General features: G+C 46.1%; 1 protein-coding gene across 6 annotated transcripts; it reads left to right on the plus strand.

The window, feature by feature from the left end:
- The first annotated feature begins 5,402 nt into the window (after positions 1 to 5,402).
- On the plus strand, positions 5,403 to 21,662 carry USP30 (ubiquitin specific peptidase 30). Of its 6 annotated transcripts, none has more exons than XM_081884612.1 (13): positions 5,403 to 5,563; positions 6,331 to 6,440; positions 7,653 to 7,832; positions 9,497 to 9,600; positions 10,727 to 10,912; positions 11,390 to 11,432; positions 11,954 to 12,051; positions 12,544 to 12,603; positions 12,724 to 12,810; positions 13,866 to 13,943; positions 18,981 to 19,164; positions 20,176 to 20,284; positions 20,651 to 21,662. In XM_081884612.1, exons 1-13 carry the CDS (start codon positions 5,484 to 5,486, stop codon positions 20,913 to 20,915), a joined length of 1,584 nt encoding a protein of 527 aa, XP_081740738.1. In that variant the 5' UTR covers positions 5,403 to 5,483; the 3' UTR covers positions 20,916 to 21,662. The 6 variants fall into 6 exon arrangements, with proteins under 6 accessions (XP_081740738.1, XP_081740739.1, XP_081740741.1 ...); XM_081884613.1 differs by having other exon boundaries at positions 10,727 to 10,825; XM_081884614.1 differs by lacking the exon at positions 5,403 to 5,563 and adding an exon at positions 5,733 to 6,238.
- The last annotated feature ends 684 nt before the right edge of the window (positions 21,663 to 22,346 follow it).

A 22,346-nucleotide genomic window follows, 5' to 3' on the forward strand; every position in this document is an offset into this window, starting at 1 on the left:
AGGAGGAGGAGGAGGAGGAGAAAGGGGAGGAGAGGAAAAGGAGGAGGAGGAGGGAAACGAGGAGGAAATACAAAGAGCAGAGAGCTGCAGGAGCAGCCAACTCCCTCTGTCTGACCACAGGAATCGGCCAATTCCCTTCCCATTTATCTTTATCCCTAAGCTCCAAGGTGCGATACCAATTTTTGCTAGGAGACTGGTAAGAACATCAGAAGAGGCAGCTGCTGGATCAGGCCAATGGCCCCTCTAGCCCCGCATCCTGTTCTCACACTGGCCAACCAAACGCCCTCTTGTGGTTTCCAGCAATTGGTATTCAGACGCGTTGCTGCCTTTGAAGGTGGTGGCAGAGCAGAGCCCTTGTGCCTGGTAGCTATGGAGGGCCTTCTCCTCCATGAATTTGTCTGGTCGCCTTAAAGCCACCCAGGCTGGTGGCCACCACTGCCTCCTGTGGACATGGGTCCCATAGTTTAACTATGTGTTGTGTGAAGAAGGACTTTCTTTTATCTTCCAAGGTTCAGCTTCACTGGAGTTCTCGTGTGATGAGAGAGGGAGATCATGGGAAGACTCTTGGACCCTCTGACTCTACTGACCAGCACCAGCTCTCCAGGGCTTCAGGGAGAAGCCTTTCCCAGCCCTGACGATGCCAGGAATTGAATGTGGAACTTCTGCATGCAAAGCAGGTGTTCTACCTCTGAGCTATGGTCCTTTCCCTTAAGAATAAGATAAGAGTCCAGTCCTTGTTGCTCCAGGGCTGGTTTAACTGGGAACCCTCAGCAGTGGTCCACCTTGCTCAATACTGTCTACACTGACTGGTCGCAGCACTCCAAGGTTTGGGGCAGGACTCCTTACCAGCCCTACCTGGAGGTGCCATCTGGGACTGGGACTTTTTCATGTGGAAAGTGGCTGCTCTGTCACTGTGCTCAGCCTGCAAGGCTCAGAGAAGTGTGTGTGTGTGGGGGGGGGAATGCTGATGAAGAAGAAATCAGAGTTTTCTCTTTGGGGCTCAGGTCCACTTCGTTTCATGAAGTTATATCCAGTGAAGTTATACCCTTCTGTCTTTGAAAGCTTCTGCCACCATAAATGTGTCAAGTCTTTCTAAAAGTACCATAAAAGGGTAAAATAAAAAGGGCCCCACCCATGAGATAGGCTTGCTGTGACAGTCCAGAGATGAGGAGAGTGGTTGTGGAAGGAGGCTTTGCAAGGTGCATGAAAGTCCAATACTTGGGCATCTTTAAAAAGGGTCAGGAAGGAAGTGGCATGGAAGGTCCCTGCCTAAGATCATGGAGAGCTGCTGTCAGTCAGAGTAGACAATACTGGGTGAGGTGGACATATAGCATGACCTGGTATCTGAGGCAGCTGCTTATGTTACCCCTTTCCATTGACAAAAAATAGGATCAGAATACCAAGCACCTTACAAGGTGGCTAGTTGAGCCCTTCTTTGAGGTTGCAGAGTAGAGAGAGGGAAGGGAAACAGGGATGTTCTGTTGAGATACCAGTTGCCTTTGGCTGTGCCTCAATTAATACACAGCAGCAACCATCCCATCAGACCATCTGAACAGTTTCCATCCCAGCTAGTTATTATAACAACCTGTAACGTGGCCCTGAGTTTACTTTTGTTTTTATCTCCTCCCTCCCCATCCCTTTTTCCTTTTGCTCTGAGACAGTCTTCTCCTGTTTATATTGATAAGCAAACCAATCTAGGAGCAGTGGCGAAGCCGCATGCTCCGCTATGGGGGGGGGCGGAGAGCAGGCGAGGGCATGGCGCGCATCCTGGGAGCATGGCACACGTTCTGGGGGCGTGGCACCTGGCGCGCAGGGGTGCACGGCACATGTCTGGGGGGGGCGTCATGATGGCACCCTACCAGAATAGTGGTGCCGGGGGCGGTCTGCTCCCTACACCCCCCATTCCTATGCCAGTGTCTAGGAATCTTTTTAGCTGCTAAAATGTTAAGATAACATATGTATTGCTGGGATAATGCAAACATGCCAGATCCTGTCCATTCCAAATCCCCTCAGAAATTGTGGGGAACAAAAGATGATTTGCAGGGTGGTGGGGAGTTCATCTGTTTCTGGTGGTAAAGCTACCTTAGGTTAAAAATCCTGGCTGCTGGGATGAAAATAGGTGTAAAAACCAGCAGAGAGTGAAACAGAAGCCAACAGAAGGAAGCAGCAGGAACCCTGTATATAAAAGAAATATGCAACACATAGCACTTTATGGAGTGTTTTGAGAGGGCAAGAGTGACTAGTGACTAAAGGCCTTGAATGACATGCATTTTCTCCAGCCCTCTGAGAACTAATTACTGGATTGACCTTGATGGCTCTTTCAAAACAGCTTTCTGGTATTTGTGGTGTTGTGGCTGAACTTCACTAGCTTTGTGGAAGAGTGTCTGCTGAACAGGTGTTTGAGAGCTTATGAGCAGCTGGATGGGGGGCAGGGTGTGGGAGAGAACCCACCGAGGCAGTGGGAGTGCAGCCAGGTAATCTTACATCCTGGGCCCCTTTAGAAAGGCATGCACATTGCTGCAGTTGTGAAGCACATTTGTCTTCTCCCCCTCCACACTTCACAGCTGCTTCTACATTCCTGATACGTTAGAGCAAACAAAGACAGTTTTCGAATGCTGATAAAAAAAGGAAATAGTTTGAGCATGTGGTGTGTGTGCATGAGCAGGAGGAATTGGAGGTGCACAAGAAAGGTCTGTGTTAGTGAGTGTGTTATGGCTGTTACATAGTTGCTGGCACCTGTCTGTCTTGGACTTCACTCCCGGGGTGAAGTCAAACCACTGCGTCAGCAGCACTCAAGTGACCTCCCTGGGGCGCAAGCCTGAGCAGTGTGGATGGAGGTCTTGGGCTGCCCAGATGACCAGATTCCCCCCCCCCGCCTTGCTGATGTGGTCCAATTCCAAAGAAGGGCAGTGCCAAAGAATGCTCCAACTACCACACAATTGCACTCATTTCACACGCTAGCAGGGTTATGCTTAAAATTCAACAAGGTAGGCTCAAGCAGTATGTGGACCGAGAACTCCCAGAAGTGCAAGCTGGATTTAGAAGAGGCAGAGGAACCAGAGACAAATTGCAAACATGCGTTGGATTATGGAGAAAGCTAGAGAGTTCCAGAAAGACATCTACTTCTGCTTCATTGACTACACAAAAGCCTTTGACTGTGTCGACCACAGCAAACTATGGCAAGCTCTTAAAGAAATGGGAGTGCCTGATCACCTCATCTGTCTCCTGAGAAATCTCTATGTGGGACAAGAAGCTACAGTTAGAACTGGATATGGAGCAACTGACTGGTTCAAAATTGGGAAAGGATTGTATATTGTCTCCCTGCTTATTTAACTTATATGCAGAATTCATCATGCGAAAGGCTGAGCTGGATGAATCCGAAGCCGGAATTAAAATTGCCGGAATAAATATCAACAACCTCAGATATGCAGATGACACAACCTTGATGGCAGAAAGTGAGGAGGAATTAAAGAACCTTTTAATGAGGGTGAAAGAGGAGCGTGCAAAATATGGTTTGAAGCTCAACATAAAAAAAATGAAGATCATGGCCACAGGTCCCATCACCTCCTGGCAAATAGAAGGGGAAGAAATGGAGGCAGTGAGAGATTTTACTTTCTTGGGCTCCATGATCACTGCAGATGGTGACAGCAGTTATGAAATTAAAAGATGCCTGCTTCTTGGGAGGAAAGCAATGACAAACCTAGACAGCATCTTAAAAATCAGAGACATCACCTTGCCAACAAAGGTCTGTATAGTTAAAGCTATGGTTTTCCCAGTAGTGATGTATGGAAGTGAGAGCTGGACCATAAAGAAGGCTGATCGCTGAAGAATTGATGCTTTTGAATTATGGTGCTGGAGGAGACTCTTGAGAGTCCCATGGACTGCAAGAAGATCAAACCTCTCCATTCTGAAGGAAATCAGCCCTGAGTGCTCACTGGAAGGACAGATCGTGAAGCTGAGGCTCCAATACTTTGGCCACCTCATGAGAGTAGAAGTCTCCCTGGAAAAGACCCTGATGTTGGGAAAGATGGAGGGCACAAGGAGAGGGGACGACAGAGGACAAGATGGTTGGACAATGTTCTCGAAGCTACCAGCATGAGTTTGAACAAACTGCAGGAGGCAGTGGAAGACAGAAGTGCCTGGCGTGCTCTGGTCCAGGGGGTCACGAACAGTCGGAAATGAGTAAACAACAACAACCACCTTTCTACCAAGGCACATGAAGCGGTTTATGTAGGAAGTCCCCAGCCCCCTATTGTCTAGGAATCAGCAGCTGCTCTTAATTAAGGGTTATTGTCAGCTCTGATGTTAAGTATCAGCTCCACTCTACTGTTTAATATAGTTAATTGTATTCATTGCTTGATTTTATTTATTGCCTTCCTCCTGCCAATGTGGTTTACAATTTTAAAAAATTGACTCAAGCAGATGGTGCAGCATATTCTTGAGTTTACTTCACACCACAGCTTTTGCCATCCCAATGGTTCCCTCTTTGTTGCATTCTTCTTGTTTTAAATTGAATTTTACTATGTCTTTGCCCAATAAGACAACAGGCCATTTAAAGTCTACAACACTTAACAAATATTATGCATGTGGCTTGTTATTCATAAGGAGCATTGCCTATTTACTGCCCGATTCTACTCAAAAGCAAGCCCCTTTTGAATTCACTAGGACCTTACACCCAAGTAAAATGTATTTTCTGTTTTTTTCTGTTTTGTTTAAAGTGCTTTGCCTTTTTCTCTCTCTTTCTCCTTGGGTGCATTTAAACTAACCAGGCAAATCAGGAACGCTTTTTACTTTCCTCTTTTCCCCTCGGGAATATATGGAGAACAATTAAAATCAAGGGTGAAGGACAGGGCCAGATTTAGGTTTGATGAGGCCCTAAGCTACTGACGGTAATGGGGCCCTTTATATGTCCAGCTGTCCTTTGTCAACAACAAATTGTCGCTGTTTTTTGTGTTGAAAATATGCTATATAGTAATTTATGGACGTAATAGGTATCTAAAGCCATTTGCACGTAACAAAATATGTATTTTATCAAAGTAATTGTTGAACTGAAATACAATTAGGAAGTATATTAATAGTGAAATACAATTAAGAAGTATATTAATAGTGAAATAATTATTATGTAGGTTTTATTTGTTTTTTTATCTTATATTTTGGAAGTGTACATCCAAGTTTTTTCCCCCTTTAATTTTTGGGGGGCCCGAAGCTACAGCTTGTTTGGCTTATTCGTAGACCCGGCACTGATCCTGGCGACAGCCTTTCGCTTGTCTTTGTGCCACGGAACCCCCTGCGCGGGGCGCGGGCGTCGGGCGGGAGCCTCAGAGCGGCGCACGCCTTAGCAACCAAGGGCGCGCGGAGAGCGGGGGGCGGGCCCGTTGCTGGGGAGGTCCGGCTGCCCCGCTTCCGTTCCGCCGCCGTCTCCCTTCCCCGCGCGCCTGACGCCTTTGGTTCCGCCCGGGGCAGCCGGGGCGCTTCAGGGCGGGATGCTGCTGAGCCGCCGCGGGGTGGAGGAGCTCGGCAGGAAGGCGGCCAGGCGGCTCTTCCGGGCCGGAGGGGCGGCCAGGTCAGTCGGCGGGGGCGGCCGCAGTCTACCTCTGCGCCTGCAGGCTTCTGGGGAGGGGGCACTGGAAGCAAGATGCTGGTCTGGATCCCGGAGGCCCCGCGGGGTTCAGGGGCAGCACCCCGCTTCTGCGTTTATCTCCCGCCTTTCCCCGCCCCCGTCTCTCCCTCCTCATTTAATCCCCTGAGAGAAGGCCGTGACTGGCCTCCTAGGTCACCATCTTCGTGATGGCCGAGTGGGGGAGTCCAAGTCAAGAATATCAGCATTATCTGATTATCAAGTATAGTTCCAGATTTGCCAAGATTGTCATGAGGGTTGTATTGAAAATGATGGTTCCCTTTCATATGCAATAAAGGAATGTCAAATCCTATTAAAAGTGTCCTTGCCAAAATCTCAAATAATGTGTACCCCCCCCCCCGCTCCCAATTATACCTATACAGTCATACCTTGGTTGTTGAATGCCTTGGTACGCGTCCGTTTTGGCTCCCGAACACCGCAAACCCGAAGTGAGTGTTCTGGTTTGTGAACGTTCTTTGGAAGCCGGACATCTGATGTGGCTTCCACGGCTTCCGACTGAGTGCAAGAAGCTCCTGCAGCCAATCGGAAGCTGTGCCTTGGTCTTCGAACATTTTTGGAAGTCGAACGGACTTCCAGAATGGATTCCATTTGACGACCAAGGTACTGACTGTATTCTGGAGCTCCAGTGTAATATTTTGGGCTGTTTGTTTACAGATGTATATTGGGTTCACCCCTCTCTCTTTTCTTCTTAGGTATAAAGTAATGAAGAATTGGGGAGTGATTGGTGGGATTGCAGCTGCTCTTGCTGCAAGCATCTATGTCTTATGGGGCCCCATCACAGAGAGAAAAAAACGCAGGAAAGGTAAATGAAAGAGAGACTAGGGAGGAGTGAGTGGGGCAGGAGTGAGTGGGGCACCTTGCATCTCCTGATCCCAACAAAAAGAGTCTCATATAAATATTGGGGTCTTCCTTGGCCACTAGAATCCCAACAGGAGAGGCCTTTTGTCTTTTTTGAAGGTGTGTTGTTGTGCCTAAAATGGCCAGTGGTGGCCATACAGAAAACTAAAACATAACTGAGGCCCCGTCTACAGGATGATTGTCTTAAAATTAAAAACCTGAGGAAGGAAAGCAAAATGGAAGAAGACAGCAGTTGGGACTAAACAGAGTGAACAAATGCTTTTTGACACTCTAGAATCAAAAGCAGGAAGAAAGACTGATGTCAGGTGGAAGGGTTTCCAACTAAAACAGGGATGGGGAAAACTGGACCTTCTGGTGTTGTTGCCAACTCCCATCGTCCTGGCCACTGACCATGCTGATTGCAGTTGGATTCCAACAGCACCTAGAGGGCTGCAGGTGTTCCCCATCCCTGAACTATAGGAGGATGCAGCTGATACGTGCAGAATGATGGGAGTGTAAACTGCAGGGATGGGGAAGTTGAAGCCCTCCAAAGGCTTTTGTACTCCCAACTCCAATCAACCCCAGCAAGCATGGCCAGTACTCAGGGATGATGGGAGTGGGAGTCCAGCAACACCTGGAGGGCTGCGGGTTCCCTTTGCCAGTAGAGAGAAAGAAAGGAAGAGCAAGACCACAGAGATGTTTGGAAGTAAGTCCAAGAAGTTTAATTGGGAGCGGGAGGGCGGGGAGTGCAAATGGAGGAATAAAGTCAGAACAACATGCAGAAAAATTGTTCGTTTATTAAATTCATTGGGAGCTTGTTTACCAAGATAACATAACACTACTTGCAATGTAATAAAGGAAACATTTACATTAAAACCAGCATAAAAGAAAAACAAAGAAAAATCTAAAAGACAATCCTATTTTTAAAAGGCAGGATTAAAACATTCCACCTACTCCAGGAGACCACATATAATTAAGAGCCAAGGGGCTGGTGGAAAAGGAGTGTTTCTGTCTCGTGCCTAGAGCTGTGTGATGATGGTGTCAGGCGAGGCATTCTGCAAATGACAGGACAAGGAGCAGCATGCAGGGCAGGGCAGGGCAGAGGTACTGGAGAGTAAAAGCAGGAAGGCTGTGTTCAGAAGGTTGCAGCAATTGCAGTGTTGTATTTTCCCCCCAGGGCTAGTGCCAGGTCTTCTCAACCTGGGAAACACATGCTTCATGAACTCACTTCTCCAGGGGCTGTCTGCTTGTCCGTCCTTCATCAAGTGGCTGGAAGGATTCACAGTTCAGTACCAGGTCAGCCAGAGTGAGACGTCTGGGAAGTATTTGTCCCTGACCTTGCTCCACCTCCTGAAAGGTAAAGGCCCCTTTGTGTTATTTTGGGTGCATAACACAAAGCATAAAGCAAGCCACTTCTTTTCCTTTTATCAAGCACAGTGGAACCTCAGTTGTCAAATACTTCGGAAGTCGAACGTTTTGACTTTTGAATGCCGACAACCCGGAAGTGAATGCTGCTGTTTTTGAACACACCTTGGAAGTCAAATGGCTTCCGAGGTGCATTTCTCCATTTTTTAGTGGATTTTGCTGTCCCATTGTGCCTCAGTTGTCAAATGTTGTGGAAGTTGAACAGTCTCCCAGAACGGATTACGTTTGACAACCGAGGTTCCACTATATGTCTTAATTTAATTTGTTACATAAGTAGAGAAAACAGTTGCAAACCTCAAAACAAGAAAACAGTGTTTAAAAAAGAACAATAGACTAAAGGTAAACAGTACAGAGGACCTACAAATACTTAGCATCACAAACCTTATGGGGAAAAGCACCTCCAAGCTAAGATTGTAAAATGATGTACAAATATTATATGAGATATACAGTGGTACCTCGGGTTACATACGCTTCAGGTTACAGACGCTTCAGGTTACAGACTCCGCTAACCCAGAAATAGTGCTTCAGGTTAAGAACTTTGCTTCAGGATGAGAACAGAAATCGTGCTCCGGTGGCGCGGCAGCAGCAGGAGGCTCCATTAGCTAAAGTGGTGCTTCAGGTTAAGAACAGTTTCAGGTTAAGTACGGACCTGCGGAATGAATTAAGTACTTAACCCGAGGTTCCACTGTACCAAGAATACTGGCAATTGCTTTCCTGAACTGTCTCATTAACAATAAGAATAATCAATCAATCCCCTTCAAAACATATATTAACATAGGTAGACCACATGTCCCAACAAGATATCCAAATGACCAGATAAGATACACATTCAATCATAGAAAGGGCAATGAGATCTTCAGACCACTGAGTAATGCGTGGTGAGTGTTTATCCTTCCAGCATACATCTCTGCAACTGTAAGGGCTCACAGGATTAACTTTTGTTGCCTATCTGATAGTCCTCACATCATAGGAATATAATTGTGCATGGTCATTCACAAGTATCAAGAATTTTTCCAAAACAGTCAATATGAACAACAATTTCTGTCCGAACAGAAGACACCACAGGACATCCCCACAAGAGGCATTATAAGTATTACATTGCCAGCATCTATCTGAACTGCTCTGTTCTTTCCTATAAAGGTGCTATGGAGCCCAAAACATATCTCATAATATTAGAACCCAGTGGTGTTATCCCATAAAGCTCAATGCTGGAAGATTCAGGACAGACAAAAGGAGGTGATTCTCCACACAGTTAAACTTCTGGAATTTGCTCCCACTGGTTGTAGTGATGGCCACCAAATTGCACAGCTTTAAAGGAGGATAAGGCTGCTAGCCAGGAAGACTGCTCTGCCTCCAGTCTTGGGTGGGGGCTGCTGGGGAGCATGAGTGGGGAGAGGACGGTTGTGCTGGTGTCCCACTTGGAGGCTTCCCAAAGGCCACTCTGGAAAGAAGAATGCTGGGCAAGATGGTTTTACTTAATTCCGTTTACACAAGTGGAGAGAACTTTCTGTAGAATAAGAGGAGCATATGTTTAGGATGAGTGAATTCATTTCTGTGCGTGGTCTGCATGGACTATTTTGTGTTTGATGCATTCAGCTTTATCCTGCCAAGAGGTGACTGAAGATGACTTCCTGGATGCAAGCTGCTTGTTGGAGGTCCTGAGGATGTACAGGTGGCAGATCTCCTCTTTCGAAGAGCAGGTAGCTACCCAAGTGGTGTAAGGCACCAGAGTATGCTTCTCTGTTGCTGTTGTTTTCTACAGCCTTGGCATCTGGCACTTAACAAGCAAAAGCCAGTCGCTGGGGGACACGAGCGGGAGAGGACTATTGCTCTCTCATCTCTTACTTGCAGCCTTTCCAGATACTTCCCAGAGGCATTTGGTTGGTCACTGTCGGAAGGAGGTTGCTGGACGAGATGGGCCTTTGGTCTGATCCAGCAGGGCTCTTGTGTTACGTTAAATAATTGTGGCTTTGTTTACAGCAGACGTGGGGAGCCTGCTGCCCTCCAGATTTTAGTGGATTATGACTCGCCTCACCCAGGATGGTGGCTGTCCTGGCTGGGACTGATGGGAGTTGGAATCAGCAGCCCCTGGAGGGCCACTGGTTCTTCACCCTTGATTTACGGCATTCCCAGTTTATTTTAACTACTTTGCGCTGCCTTTTTAAGTGGGTGGGAAAAGGTCTGAATACTCACTGCAAGGGCGGGGAACCTGTGGTCTGAATGCAGACCTTAAGACCCCCATGTCTGGCCTTCAGGACTCTCCCCAGACCTCACCCCACTTCTGCCCTCCTCCACACACCCCTTGAGTACTTTTGAAACTTGCTGAAGGCTGTGTGAAAGCCAGCCATCTCTGTCTGAGGCACAACTCTAGTGTTACCTATTTTTTAAATTCTTCTCCTTCATGCAGATATGTGGGAAGCCGCCTTATAGTGAGTCAGACTATTAGACCGCCCAGCTTTGCATTGTTGTCTTGGACAATCAGTGGTTCTCTGAGGTCAGAGGGAAGCCTTTCCCAGATCTGCCACCTCAGATCCCATTGATGGGGGATGGCAAGGTGTGAATCTGGGAACTTCTGCACACAAATCTGCTCAGTAGACATGAAATATGTTTTTCCCCCAACCTGCTGCGAAGGAACCCTGGCCTCTTGATCTTCCATGTTGCCTTGCTGAAGGTCCATCTAAAAATGCAAGCTGAATTTTCAGGATTCAATTTTTTTTCTTGGGAGCTGCAAAAATGTACCTCAAGGGCAACATACATTACCCCTGTTGTCTACTTTTCTGGTGAGCTTGGCCTGGCATTCTGAGCTTTCTGGTGGTCTTTTGGTAGGATGCTCACGAGCTGTTCCATGTCCTCACCTCCTCGCTGGAAGATGAATGGGACCGCCAGCTGCGGGTCGTGCATCTGTTTGATGTGCATTCTCTGGAGGTGAGCACTCAAGAGACACGGGGGCTGCAAAGCAACCTTTCCTATAGGCAAGGTTGCAGCATTTGGGACTTTTCATCTAGAGAAAAGGTGAGTAAGAGGTGACATGGAAGTTTATAAAATTAGTTGGAGGCAGCAAGGCTTCTGAATACCAGTTGCTGGAAACCACAGAAGGGGAGAGGGCTCTTGTGCTCCTTTGGGTTTTCCAAAAGAGGCATCTGGTTGGCCGCTGTGAGAACAAGGTGTTGGACTAGGTGGACCTCCATTGGCCTGATCTTATAATTTGGTGGGCTGCCCAGCTGAAGAGACCTACGTAAGATTCTGCTTTTAAGCTGTTTTTTCAAAGTTGTGCTTCCCTGTACTGCCTGGATTGGTATTCAGCCAAGTATAATTCCGAATGGACTTAAGTTAATTAACATTAGGCCCATCAGTGTCAATGGATCTACTCTTGAGTATAACTGAGTTGGATACCACCTTTGCCACTTAAGTGTGCAGTAGTAAAGATATCACCATGTGGAAAGTGTTTTCTTTTTTAAAACTAAATTTATTTTGTATTTGTCTGTATAGAAGCCAGAAATTCTACAAAAGGAAATATGCTCCAGGACAAGAGGTAAAAACACTTTTCTGATTTGGTGAAATGTAGCAGATACTATTTGTACTACTGATATAAAAACCCAAACACCTTTGGGCTATGGCCTGATTTTGTTGTCTGCATGGGGCGACTGTGACAGGAGCTGAAAGGGTGTCTGGCTATTGGAATCACTCTTTAACCTTGTCTAATGACATTATTAAATTTGTGTAGCACCCTTCATTCGCAGATCTCAGTGTGCTTCACAACATAAAATTGCAATATAAAAATCACAAAATACTTAGTAAAAAAAAGAACAACAAACCAATACACGCCCCCCAAAGACATTTAAAAGGGCATCGCATGTCAAAGGCCTTGTTGAAGAGGAACGTTTTTGCCCGGCACCTAAAGTCTTTAAACTAGCCTAATGGTTTCCCTATGGTGCTACTGCAGCTTCCCTATCCTGGTGTTTCCAGGTACAAGATTATCAGGAGGGCACCAGTCACAGTGTCTGGCAAAACAATAGAAGAGTCAGATGGAACAACCTTTATTTTGGTTTGTAGGGCCTCCTCCTCCTCCTGTGTTGAGTCACTGGAAGCTGCAGCATCCTTTTCATGGCAGGTTAACGAGCAACATGGTCTGCAAGCATTGCAAACACCAGGTCCGTAAGTCTGTGTGAGAGAAAGCGGCATACAGATTGCAGGAGATCAATGGGCGGGTGGAGCTAAGACCCAGGGAGGACCGAGTCACTTCCCATGTAGATGGGCTGAAGAGGAGCTGCCAAGGGGGTGACCCTCTGCTCCCCACAACTGAGACTATTCTTTGGTGGGTGTTATTGCTTCCAGGATGGGCAGCCTGCTTTGAAGAGTTGCTGTCCTTGGTAGTGCTTTAGTGCAGGAGAGGAGAGCCTCTTTAAACTTCGGGTGGGGTTGGGGTGGGAAGGGGTAGAGGGTAAAGTTGGCGGAGTTCTGTATGTGACTCTGCTCTTTCGTACAGCAGGGTTCATTTCAAAAGGGTTTCATAGACCTCCCCCCATCTCTTTATTCTCTGCCCAGGCAGGCAAAGAGCATCATCGTGAAAGTCGGGGGGAGCGAGAAGTAAGGTGTTTATGTTATAAATCCTCGTTGAGACATTTGGGCTCTTTTTCTTTCAGAGTCCCCTCAGATACGACACTTTTGACAGCCTTTCCCTGAGCATCCCTGCCACCATGTGGGTAAGGCACCCTTCTGTGGGAATCCCTTGCAGCTGCCCAAGCACAGCCCTTTTCTGACTCACGGGGTTTAAGGACGTGTGCCAACACTTCCTGTTTTACTCCCCCACCCCTCCTCCACAGGGCCACCCACTGACCCTGGACCAGTGCCTCCACCACTTCATCTCCACCGAGTCAGTCAAGGACGTCTTGTGTGACAATTGCACAAAAGTAAGTCTCTTGATTGCAGTGACCCCCTCCCCTGGTGCATTTGGTGCAGATTAATTGCCCCTTGATACATCTGAAAGATGCTTTTATTTCATAGGTACTCCATTCTCTTCCTGGTCCTCTTGTGGGCTTAGAAACAGGATGGTTGGGGTTTTTTGTGTTTCTGGCTGATGTTGTGGATCTTGAAGTTGCAGAAGATGCTGCACCCCATTCATGGTTTTTCTGGGGAGCCTTTTATGTTGCAGGGACTATGACCCACCTGCGGCTCTTAGAATGGCTGACAACCCTTCCATGGTCTTACTCTAGGCACCATCCTGGTTTTTCGATGTGGGTAAGCTGCCCATGGTTCAAAAGACCAGCTTGTTTCCTGCTTGGCAGGGGGTTGGACTCAATGGCCCTTGTGGTCTTTTCCAACTCTATGATTCTATGATTAAAGGATTCTCCCCCACCTCCGAGTAAAGCTTAAAATACAAAATTTGCAGTGCTTGTGAATTATGCCATCTGCTTCAGGACTGCTATACCTGGATACATCAAATGTAGTACATTTAGTAAGTAGTACAGTATGATCGCATCTTGCACAGGGATGGTGCATGTATGCCAAAACATGTATACTCAAACCTCCCCTGTGCAACCATCCTTATCTTATGGAGCTGGTGTACCAGGCAGGACTCCCACCCACCCCCAAACAGAACCTGGGCTCTGCGATGCTCTTGCGAGAGCTTGCAAAAACTTTGGCAGCCCCATGAGATGTTGCAAGAGCATCCCAGAGCCTGCACACTGAGCAGGACTTGCCTGATAAGCAAGGCAGCGAGCTTCAAAGCTCTTGATGAGCTGGGAAAACCCAGCACAAAGGGCCTTTTAAGCTCTCTGCCTTGCGTGCAGTTTATTTGTGCAACTTCAGCTGGCCAGCTTTCAACTGCACAAGGTTGAAATTGCGCAAGTTAATTACAGGTAAAATGTGATCATACTATAGATTTCTCAGAGTGGTCTGTGCCGGTACCATATGTGGTTGGTTTATAATTCATTTTGGCTTCCTCCACCCACCCACACACTCCCAGATTCAGGCCGAAGAAGGGACTGGGCAAATCATGGAGAACCAGAGAACAACATTTGTCAAACAGCTAAAACTGGGGAAGGTAAGAAAACCGTCTTAGCATGGAGTTTCCAAGATCACCATAAGAGCAGTTTCTTATTTTCTTTACCAAGAATCAAAATAATGTATGCAAACTACACCAAATTAGCAAAATGCTGTCAATAAATTCAGCCTGCTGCAATATCACACTTTATGCAGCTTGCCTTTTAAAATATAAGAGGGAAAAAGAAAAAAGAAAATGTTCCCCCTTCTTTGTTTACCAAATAAGATTCTCAACTTACTAAGTCAGTTCAAGTTTGAATTTCAAATCATTATAAAATAATAACTAATAATAATAATAATAATAATAATAATTTATTTTATTATTTATACCCCGCCCATCTGGCTGGGTATCCCCAGCCACTCTGGGCGGCTCCCAATCAAATATTAAAAACACAATATAGCATTAAACATTAAAAACATCCCTAAACAGGACTGCCTTCAAATGTCTTTTAAAAGTAGGATAGTTGCTTATTTCCTTGACATCTGATGGGAGGGCGTTCCACAGGGCAGGGGCCACTACCGAGAAGGCCCTCTGCCTGGTTCCCTGTAACCTCACATCTTGCAGTGAAGGAACTTCCAGAAGGCCCTTGGAGCTGGACCTCAGTGTCCGGGCTGAACGATAGGGGTGGAGACACTCCTTCAGGTATACAGGACCGAGGCTGTTCAGGGCTTTAAAGGTCAGCACCAACACTTTGAACTGTGCTCGGAAATGTACTGGGAGCCAATGCAGGTCTCTCAGGACTGGTTTTATATGGTCTTGGCGGCCACTCCCAGTCACCAGTCTAGCTGCCACATTCTGGATTAATTGCAGTTTCCGAGCCACCTTCAAAGATAGCCCACGTAGAGCGCATTGCAGTAGTCCAAGCAGGAGATAACTAGAGCATGCACCACTCTGGCAAGATAGTTAGTGGACAGGGAGGGTCTCAGCCTAAATACCGGATGGAGCTGGTAGACAGCTGCCCTGGACACAGAATTGACCTGCACCTTAAATGACTCCCAGGCTGCGCACCTGGTCCTTCAGGGGCACAGTTACCCCATTCAGGACCAGGGAGTCCTCCACACCAGCCCGCCTCCTGTCCCCCCAAAACAGTACTTCTGTCTTGTCAGTATACAACCTCAATCTGTTAGCCGCCATCCATCCTCCAACCGCCTCCAGGCACTCACACAGGACCTTCACCACCTTCACTAATTCCGATTTGAAAGAGAGGTGGAGCTGGGTATCATCTCCATACTGATGAACACCCAGCCGATACCCCCTGATGATCTCTCCCAGCAGCTTCATGAAGATGTTAAAAAGCATGGCGGATAGGACGGAACCCTGAGGCACCCCACAAGTGCGAGCCCAGGGGTCTGAACACTCATCCCCCAACACCAGTTTCTGAACACGGCCCAGCATAAAGGAGTGGAACCACTGTATGGCAATGCCCCCAGCTCCCAGCCCCTCTAGACGGTCCAGAAGGATCTTATGGTCGATGGTATCAAAGGCCACTGAGAGATCCAGCAGATAAATAAATAAATGTACAGTGGTACCTTGGGTTAAGTACTTAATTCATGCTGGAGGTCCGTTCTTAACCTGAAACTGTTCTTAACCTGAAGTACCACTTTAGCTAATGGGGCCTCCCACTGCTGCTGCACCGCCGGAGCATGATTTCTGTTCTCATCCTGAAGCAAAGTTCTTTTTTTAAAAAAATATTTATTAAGTTTCAAAAAAGTTACAAAAATGAAAAAGAAAAGAAAAAAGACAAAAAAAGATACAAAATACAGAAAAATAAAGACAGTTAAAAACATTTCCCTCTTTCCATGTCTTATCTTTCATTAACTTATTTCCCTGACCTCCTCACACCTCCCTTTTTTGTATTCTAGTTCACCTAAGTATTCCAGGAAATCCTTTCCAACTTGGTTTTTATCCTATTAGTTTATCTTAATATATTATAATATTACATTCTGCTCTTTCAACCATTAAAAACAAAACAAAACAATGTTTACCTAATTTTTTGTATCATTTCTGCTAATACCACATTACTTCATTCCAACGTCCTTCTAACATTCCTGAATTTTACAATGTTTCTGTAGATAAACTTTAAATTTTTTCCAATCTTCTTCCACCAACTCTTCACCTTGGTCTCAGATTCTGGCAGTCATCTCCGCCAGTTCCATATAGTCCATCACTTTCATCTGCCATTCTTCCCGGGTGGGTACCGTATTTTTTGCACGATTGGACGCACCGGACCATAGGACGCACCTAGTTTTTTTGGGGGGAAATAAAGGGGAAAAAATTTCCCTTTATTTCCCCCCCAAAAGCAGGTCAGGGAAACTGAACTAGGTCGAGGAACAGCGGGATAGTGGCGCTGTGCCTCCCTGCTGTCCCCCGAGCTTGTGGGATTGGCTGATGTCTGCCTGGCGCGCTGGGCGCTCTGATTCAGCGGGCCCCACCCGCCAGGCAGCAGGCTGCTATCCGCAGCGTGGGGAGCTCTGCGGGGAACTCCTGCAAGGCTCCCCACAGTTGTTATCGGGTAAATGATAGATTTTTGCAAGCTTGGCTGGTGTTATGTACCACCTGTATATCATTTTCATTATATTCTCTCTTAAGGCATTACATGCCGTAAACTTAATACCTGTGGTCCATAACTGTTCCCAGTCAGCCATCATAATGTTATGTCCAACATCTTGAGCCCATTTAATCATAGCTGATTTCACCGTTTCATCCTGAGTATTCCATTTCAACAGCAAGTTATACATTCTTGACAAATTCTTAGTTTTAGGATCTAACAATTCTGTTTCCAATTTTGATTTCTCCACCTGAAACCCAATTTTCTTATCCAAATTATAAACCTCCATTATTTGATAATAATGAAGCCAATCCCGTACTTTGTTTTTTAATTTTTCAGAACTCTGCAGCTTTAATCTGTCTCCTTCTTGTTCCAATATCTCCCAATATTTCGGCCAATTGGCCTCCATATTGAGCTTTTTCAGAGCCTTTGCTTCCATTGGTGACAACCACCTTGGAGTTTTGTTTTCAAGCAAATCCTTGTATCTTGTCCAGACATTAAACAGTGCTTTCCTGACAATATGGTTTTTAAACGCTTTATGTGCTTTGATCATACCACAAGTATGCATGCCAACCAAATACATTATTGAACCCTTCCAAATCCAATACATCAGTGTTTTCAAGAAGTAGCCATTCCTTCAGCCAACAAAATGCGGCTGACTCATAATAGAGCTTAAGGTCTGGCAGGGCAAAACCACCCCTTTCTTTAGCATCAGTTAGTATTTTAAATTTTATTCGGGGCTTCTTGCCCTGCCAGACAAATCTAGAAATATATTTCTGCCACTTCTTGAAACATTCCATTTTGTCCAAAATTTGCAATGTTTGAAACAAAAACAACATCCTTGGCAATACATTCATTTTTATCGCTGCAATTCGGCCTAGCGATGAAAGCTTCAAATTTGACCATATTTCAAAGTCCTTTTTCACTTCCGTCCAACATTTTTCATAGTTATCTTTAAATAGGTTCACATTCTTAGCAGTCATGTTAACTCCAAGGTATTTCACTTTCTTAACCAATGTTAATCCTGTCTCTTTCTGAAACCTCTCTCTCTCAATCGGTGTTAGATTTTTCTCTAAGACCTTAGTTTTCAACTTATTCAACTTAAAACCTGCTACCTGACCAAATTCATGAATCAATTCCAATACTCTTTTAGTACTAGATTCTGGCTCCTGTAATGTCAATACCAAATCATCCACAAATGCTTTCAATTTGTACTGTTTAGCTCCGATTTGTATACCTTTAACCAATTGGTCCTTTCTAATCATGTTTAGCAAAACCTCCAGGACCGATATAAAAAGCAATGGAGAGATTGGGCACCCCTGTCGTGTTCCTTTCTCAATCTTAAACTCTTCTGTAACTACGTTATTCACAATCAATTTAGCTTTTTGTTCTGAATAAATTGCACCTATAGTGTTTTCAAAGCCTTGGCCTACCCCCATTCCCTGTAAATTTTTCTTCATAAATCTCCAAGAAATATTGTCAAAGGCTTTCTGTCAAAGGCTTTCTCTGCGTCCACAAATATCAAAACTGCTTTTGTATTGATCTTCACTTGTAATTTTTCTAAGATGTTAATTATATTCCTCGTATTGTCAGACAAGTGTCTCCCTGGGAGAGAGCCCGCTTGATCTTAATGGATTTCTTCTACCAATATCTTTCTTAACCTTTTAGCCATGATATCAGTGAAAATTTTGTAATCCACATTGAGCAATGATATAGGGCGGTAGTTCTTAAGCTCTGAAGCAAAGTTCTGAACCCGAGGTATTATTTCTGGGTTAGTGGAGTCTGTAACCTGAAGCGTATGTAACCCGAGGTACCACTGTAATCTTAAATGCTTCGGCAATGCTTATATTTGTATGTATTAATATGGGCTACTAGTTGAAGAACTAAACAACTAGTCTTAAGTTTGGTGGTTTTGGAAACCTATAGATTATTTGTTTTTCAAACACATCTGTAGTGCGTAACAGTGGTTTCTGTGGGCCTCCCCACCTGTGTGAGAAGCGATGGATAGCCAAAGGAACATAACCTGCCTTTGGGCTTTGTGCGAAAACCAACTTTCTGCTTGTGGTGCTTAGACTCCTAATTTCTGATTACACGTGTGCACATACGTCGACTTGCACACCATTCATTCCATGTCTGGAAAATTAGAAATACTGGTGGATTTTGAATAAAGCTTTTAAAGATTCAGTTTGGCATGGTTGGTGTTTCATTGAGTGGGAAGACCTTGCTTCAAATCCCTAGGCAGCTATGGCGGCCTACCATGCAAGATAGTTGTGGAGAAAATGGGGTAGTTCATGTATTCCGGAAACTAAGGAGGCAGAAGATTTGGCAGTTGTAGTCCAAAGCTTCTAGAGAGCACAAGGTTGACGAAGGCAACAATCAAGCCTTCTGTGGCTTCTGTGCTGGAAACCCTCTGCCTCTATGGCGTCCACCACGCATCTTGGAACTAGGACAGCCACCTTCCCACCCCTTTCTTACATTTTGCTCCACAGCTACCTCAGTGTCTCTGTATCCACCTACAAAGGCTGAGCTGGTCCAACCATGGCGTGCCCCTGAAACGAAACGAGCATGTGCAATTTGGCGAGTTCCTCATCATGGATGTCTACAAGCACCGCTTCCCTGCCCAGAAACCCAACCCTGCAGGCAGCCCACAGGCATCCCCGGACCCCAAAGCCGGTAGGCAAGCAAAGTGAATGAGGACTTGGAAGGGAGAGAGCCAGCAGGGGAGTTAGTCCTTGTGCTAAGCCAGTTCATTCCAGAAGCTAAGAGGTGGAAGACTGGGGGTCAGTATGATTGGCCCACCCTGGGCTCCTGATCATAGAATTGGAAGAGACCCTGAGGGTCATCTAGTCCCACCCCCTGCAGATGACCATCCAACCTCTGCTGAGGGAGGTCATCCACTGTGAGAAGAGGGTGCTGGGCTAGATGGGCCACTGGCCTGATCCAGCAGGCTCTTCCTATACATAGGACCACGTCAACAAGGCTGCACCCATCTGCCCTCCACCAGATGTGGCATCTAACCTCAGCTATGGGGCAGGTCAAGGCGTACGTGTGTGTTTATATTGGAATTGACCACTGGGCTGGCCAGCCAGACCTAGCTTTATGCCAGTCTCAGATAGGAAAAGGTTTAATGTCCACCTCCATGTGGCTTGCCTGGGAAAGATGTGTGGACCAGATTCTCTTCCAGCTAGAACTAAGAGGGCTTGTGTGGGGCCCATTTCTGGCCCTGCTCTGTGTCTGGAGGGAATGTGATCTTGCCTGGACAGGGAGGGCTATGTGTAGAAACCTAACTTTTCCATGGCTGAAATGGAGCCAACTGTGCAAAGGTAAAGGAACATCTGTTGCTGCACTCCCTTTGCCATCTGCTCTCCGCATTGCTAGCAAGCAGAAGGGAATGTGGCCCTCTGGCTAAAGGGTTGCCACCCCTGGTTTAAAGCCGCCTTGCAGCTCAGTCCAGAAAAGCAGTTTGTACCCTGACTGAAGGATCAGTTTCCCTGCCTAGTTGCCTGGAGGCAATTCTTAGTCACCATAGGAAAGCAGCCATGTAGCTGTTTACAAACCAACTTTCAGAGTTTTAAATAAAGGACACCGTACAAACCAGGCACAGGAGCATCCCCTTCTGTAATAAGCAAGCAACCAGTTTTAATAATAACAGTGATGCACTATGATTTTGGGGTCTTTTCGTAGATGTGCAACAGGCGGGCAACAACAAATCCTCTTTTATGAATGGTACCTGCTCTCCATCCTTCCTTACATCCCCAGTAGCTTTCCCGTACATGACAGCACCTGACTGTAGGTAAGTAAGAACATTTGAAACTACTTCTAACTTTTCCCGGAGTGACCAGTAAATCTCCAGAGTCGTTCTAATGTTCCATCATGCCACTGATATGTTCTGTTGGCTGTCTGGGTCTCCCGTATCAAAAGTGCAGTGAAATCCTGACCTATTCAGGCTCAGCACACGTTTGCCCGCTTGGTTTATCTCAAGTCTGGATGCTGCTGCGGGCGCATGGAAAGCAATTTGCAAATGGAGCCGTTGCTGCTTAACAGGGCTGGATCCCCTAGTAGTCCATTCCGTAGAATGCTCTTGCTCATGGCAATACAAAGGGCACCATTGCTGCCTTGGACTAAACCAGCCTTCCTGTGTTTTTCCTTCATGTGGCAGTTCTCCATCATATCTGTACCGCCTGATGGCCGTTGTGGTCCACCATGGGGACATGCACTCAGGACACTTTGTCACATATCGCCGATCTCCACCGACTTGCAAAAGCATGCTAGCCACCAGCAACCAGTGGTTGTGGATTTCAGATGATGTGGTGCACAAGACCACGTTGCAGGAAGTCCTTTCGTCCAGCGCCTATTTACTCTTTTACGAACGTGTCCTCTCTAGACGGCAGCGCCAAAGCCAGGAGCATCGAGCTGAGGAGTGAAATGAATGCAGATCCAGCTGGTGTGCTTTTCTGAGGACAATGGCACACCCTCTGTCTTGCCATGCAAACGTCTTCCCCTACCCTGGTCAGTGGTCTGTGTTTGCGTGGCAGGAACAAGCACTTTGTATCAAAACATTGTGCCCTCCCCTCACCCCCTGTGGCCATGCACAGCAGCGTTAGAAAAGTGTGTTTTAAGTGTTAATAATCTTCTCAGCAGACTTAAAGACCTTCTAGCATCCCACTTCCTGTGTTGTGATGGAATTTCTTTGCGCTAATCAGTCAGATGAGCAGTTGCAAAGAAGAGAACCTACAAGTGCCTTGATCATATTTTGAATCCAGACAGAACTGGCTGTGCCAAGCGGGGGACGGGGCACTTACCACATGGCTGCTGACCTAAAATCCCCAAGGGGGAGCAGGCGGTGGTGTGAGAATGCGTGACTTGGCTGTGTAGCTGGGAATCTACTGCTGACTCTTCACGGGGCAGCCTCAAGTATGTGTGTGCAAGAGAAAAGCAGAAAGTGTCCAGCTTCTTTCTGCCTTCAGTGATGTTTTAATGACTTTGTCAAAATGATGATGCAATGAGCTGATAATTATGTCACATTTTCTCTTGAGAGTCCAGCTTGGCAAGGAATGGAACAGCTTTTCCTGTTTCTGGGTGGTTCTATCACCATCCCAGGAAAAACCCTCCTCTGTGTCTTGATTTGAAGTCTTCAAACTTTTGTACAGAATAAACCTGTTTCTGCCAAATGTAGACTGCTGTTTTTGCTTAAACAGTTTTGTGTTGGTATAAGTGAAAACCTGTTCACGTCTATGTGAGCTGGTCTTGTTGCTGCATAAAACTAGTTAAAAGGACCCTGGCCTGGTACTAATAAACACAGGTGTGTCACACACCCTAAAGAGAACACCCCAGGGTTGACAACTGCGGTGGTTCTTCTTCTCTGCCCTTATGCTACCCTGCATCCCTGGCCTTAGCACCTGTAGTGGAAGCACAGTCTGCCAGAAACTCTCAGGCTAGGATTTGTGGCAATTATTCTTTCCCCTTCAAAGTGCTGTAGTTTACAAGCACTGTTAAGTTGTGGGTGAACATATCAGATGACACAGCGATTCTTCAAACAGCTCTTGTTTATTCAGAGGCCAGAACATAACTGAACTGAAGAGCTCAGTCAGCCTGCTTATATAGAGCTCCAGTACAACGTTACTGTAGCAACTTTCTAAAACTATCCAATCACTGAACGTCACTTTTGATCCTTCATTTGCATAACTATCTACAGTATCCCCCTGCTGGCCCAGGGTGAGAACTTCAGTACATAACAAGCACGATGACTCCCATGGGCAGCAATTAGTCACAATAGGATCTTGGATTTACTACTCATTTCAGTACCATGTGGCAGAAAATCTACCAGTCTGCTTTTCAAGGAGCTGCATATTTTA

Source organism: Podarcis melisellensis (genome assembly GCF_964234715.1).
Source record: "Podarcis melisellensis genome assembly, chromosome: 13".
NCBI classification, from domain to species: Eukaryota; Metazoa; Chordata; class Lepidosauria; order Squamata; family Lacertidae; genus Podarcis; species Podarcis melisellensis.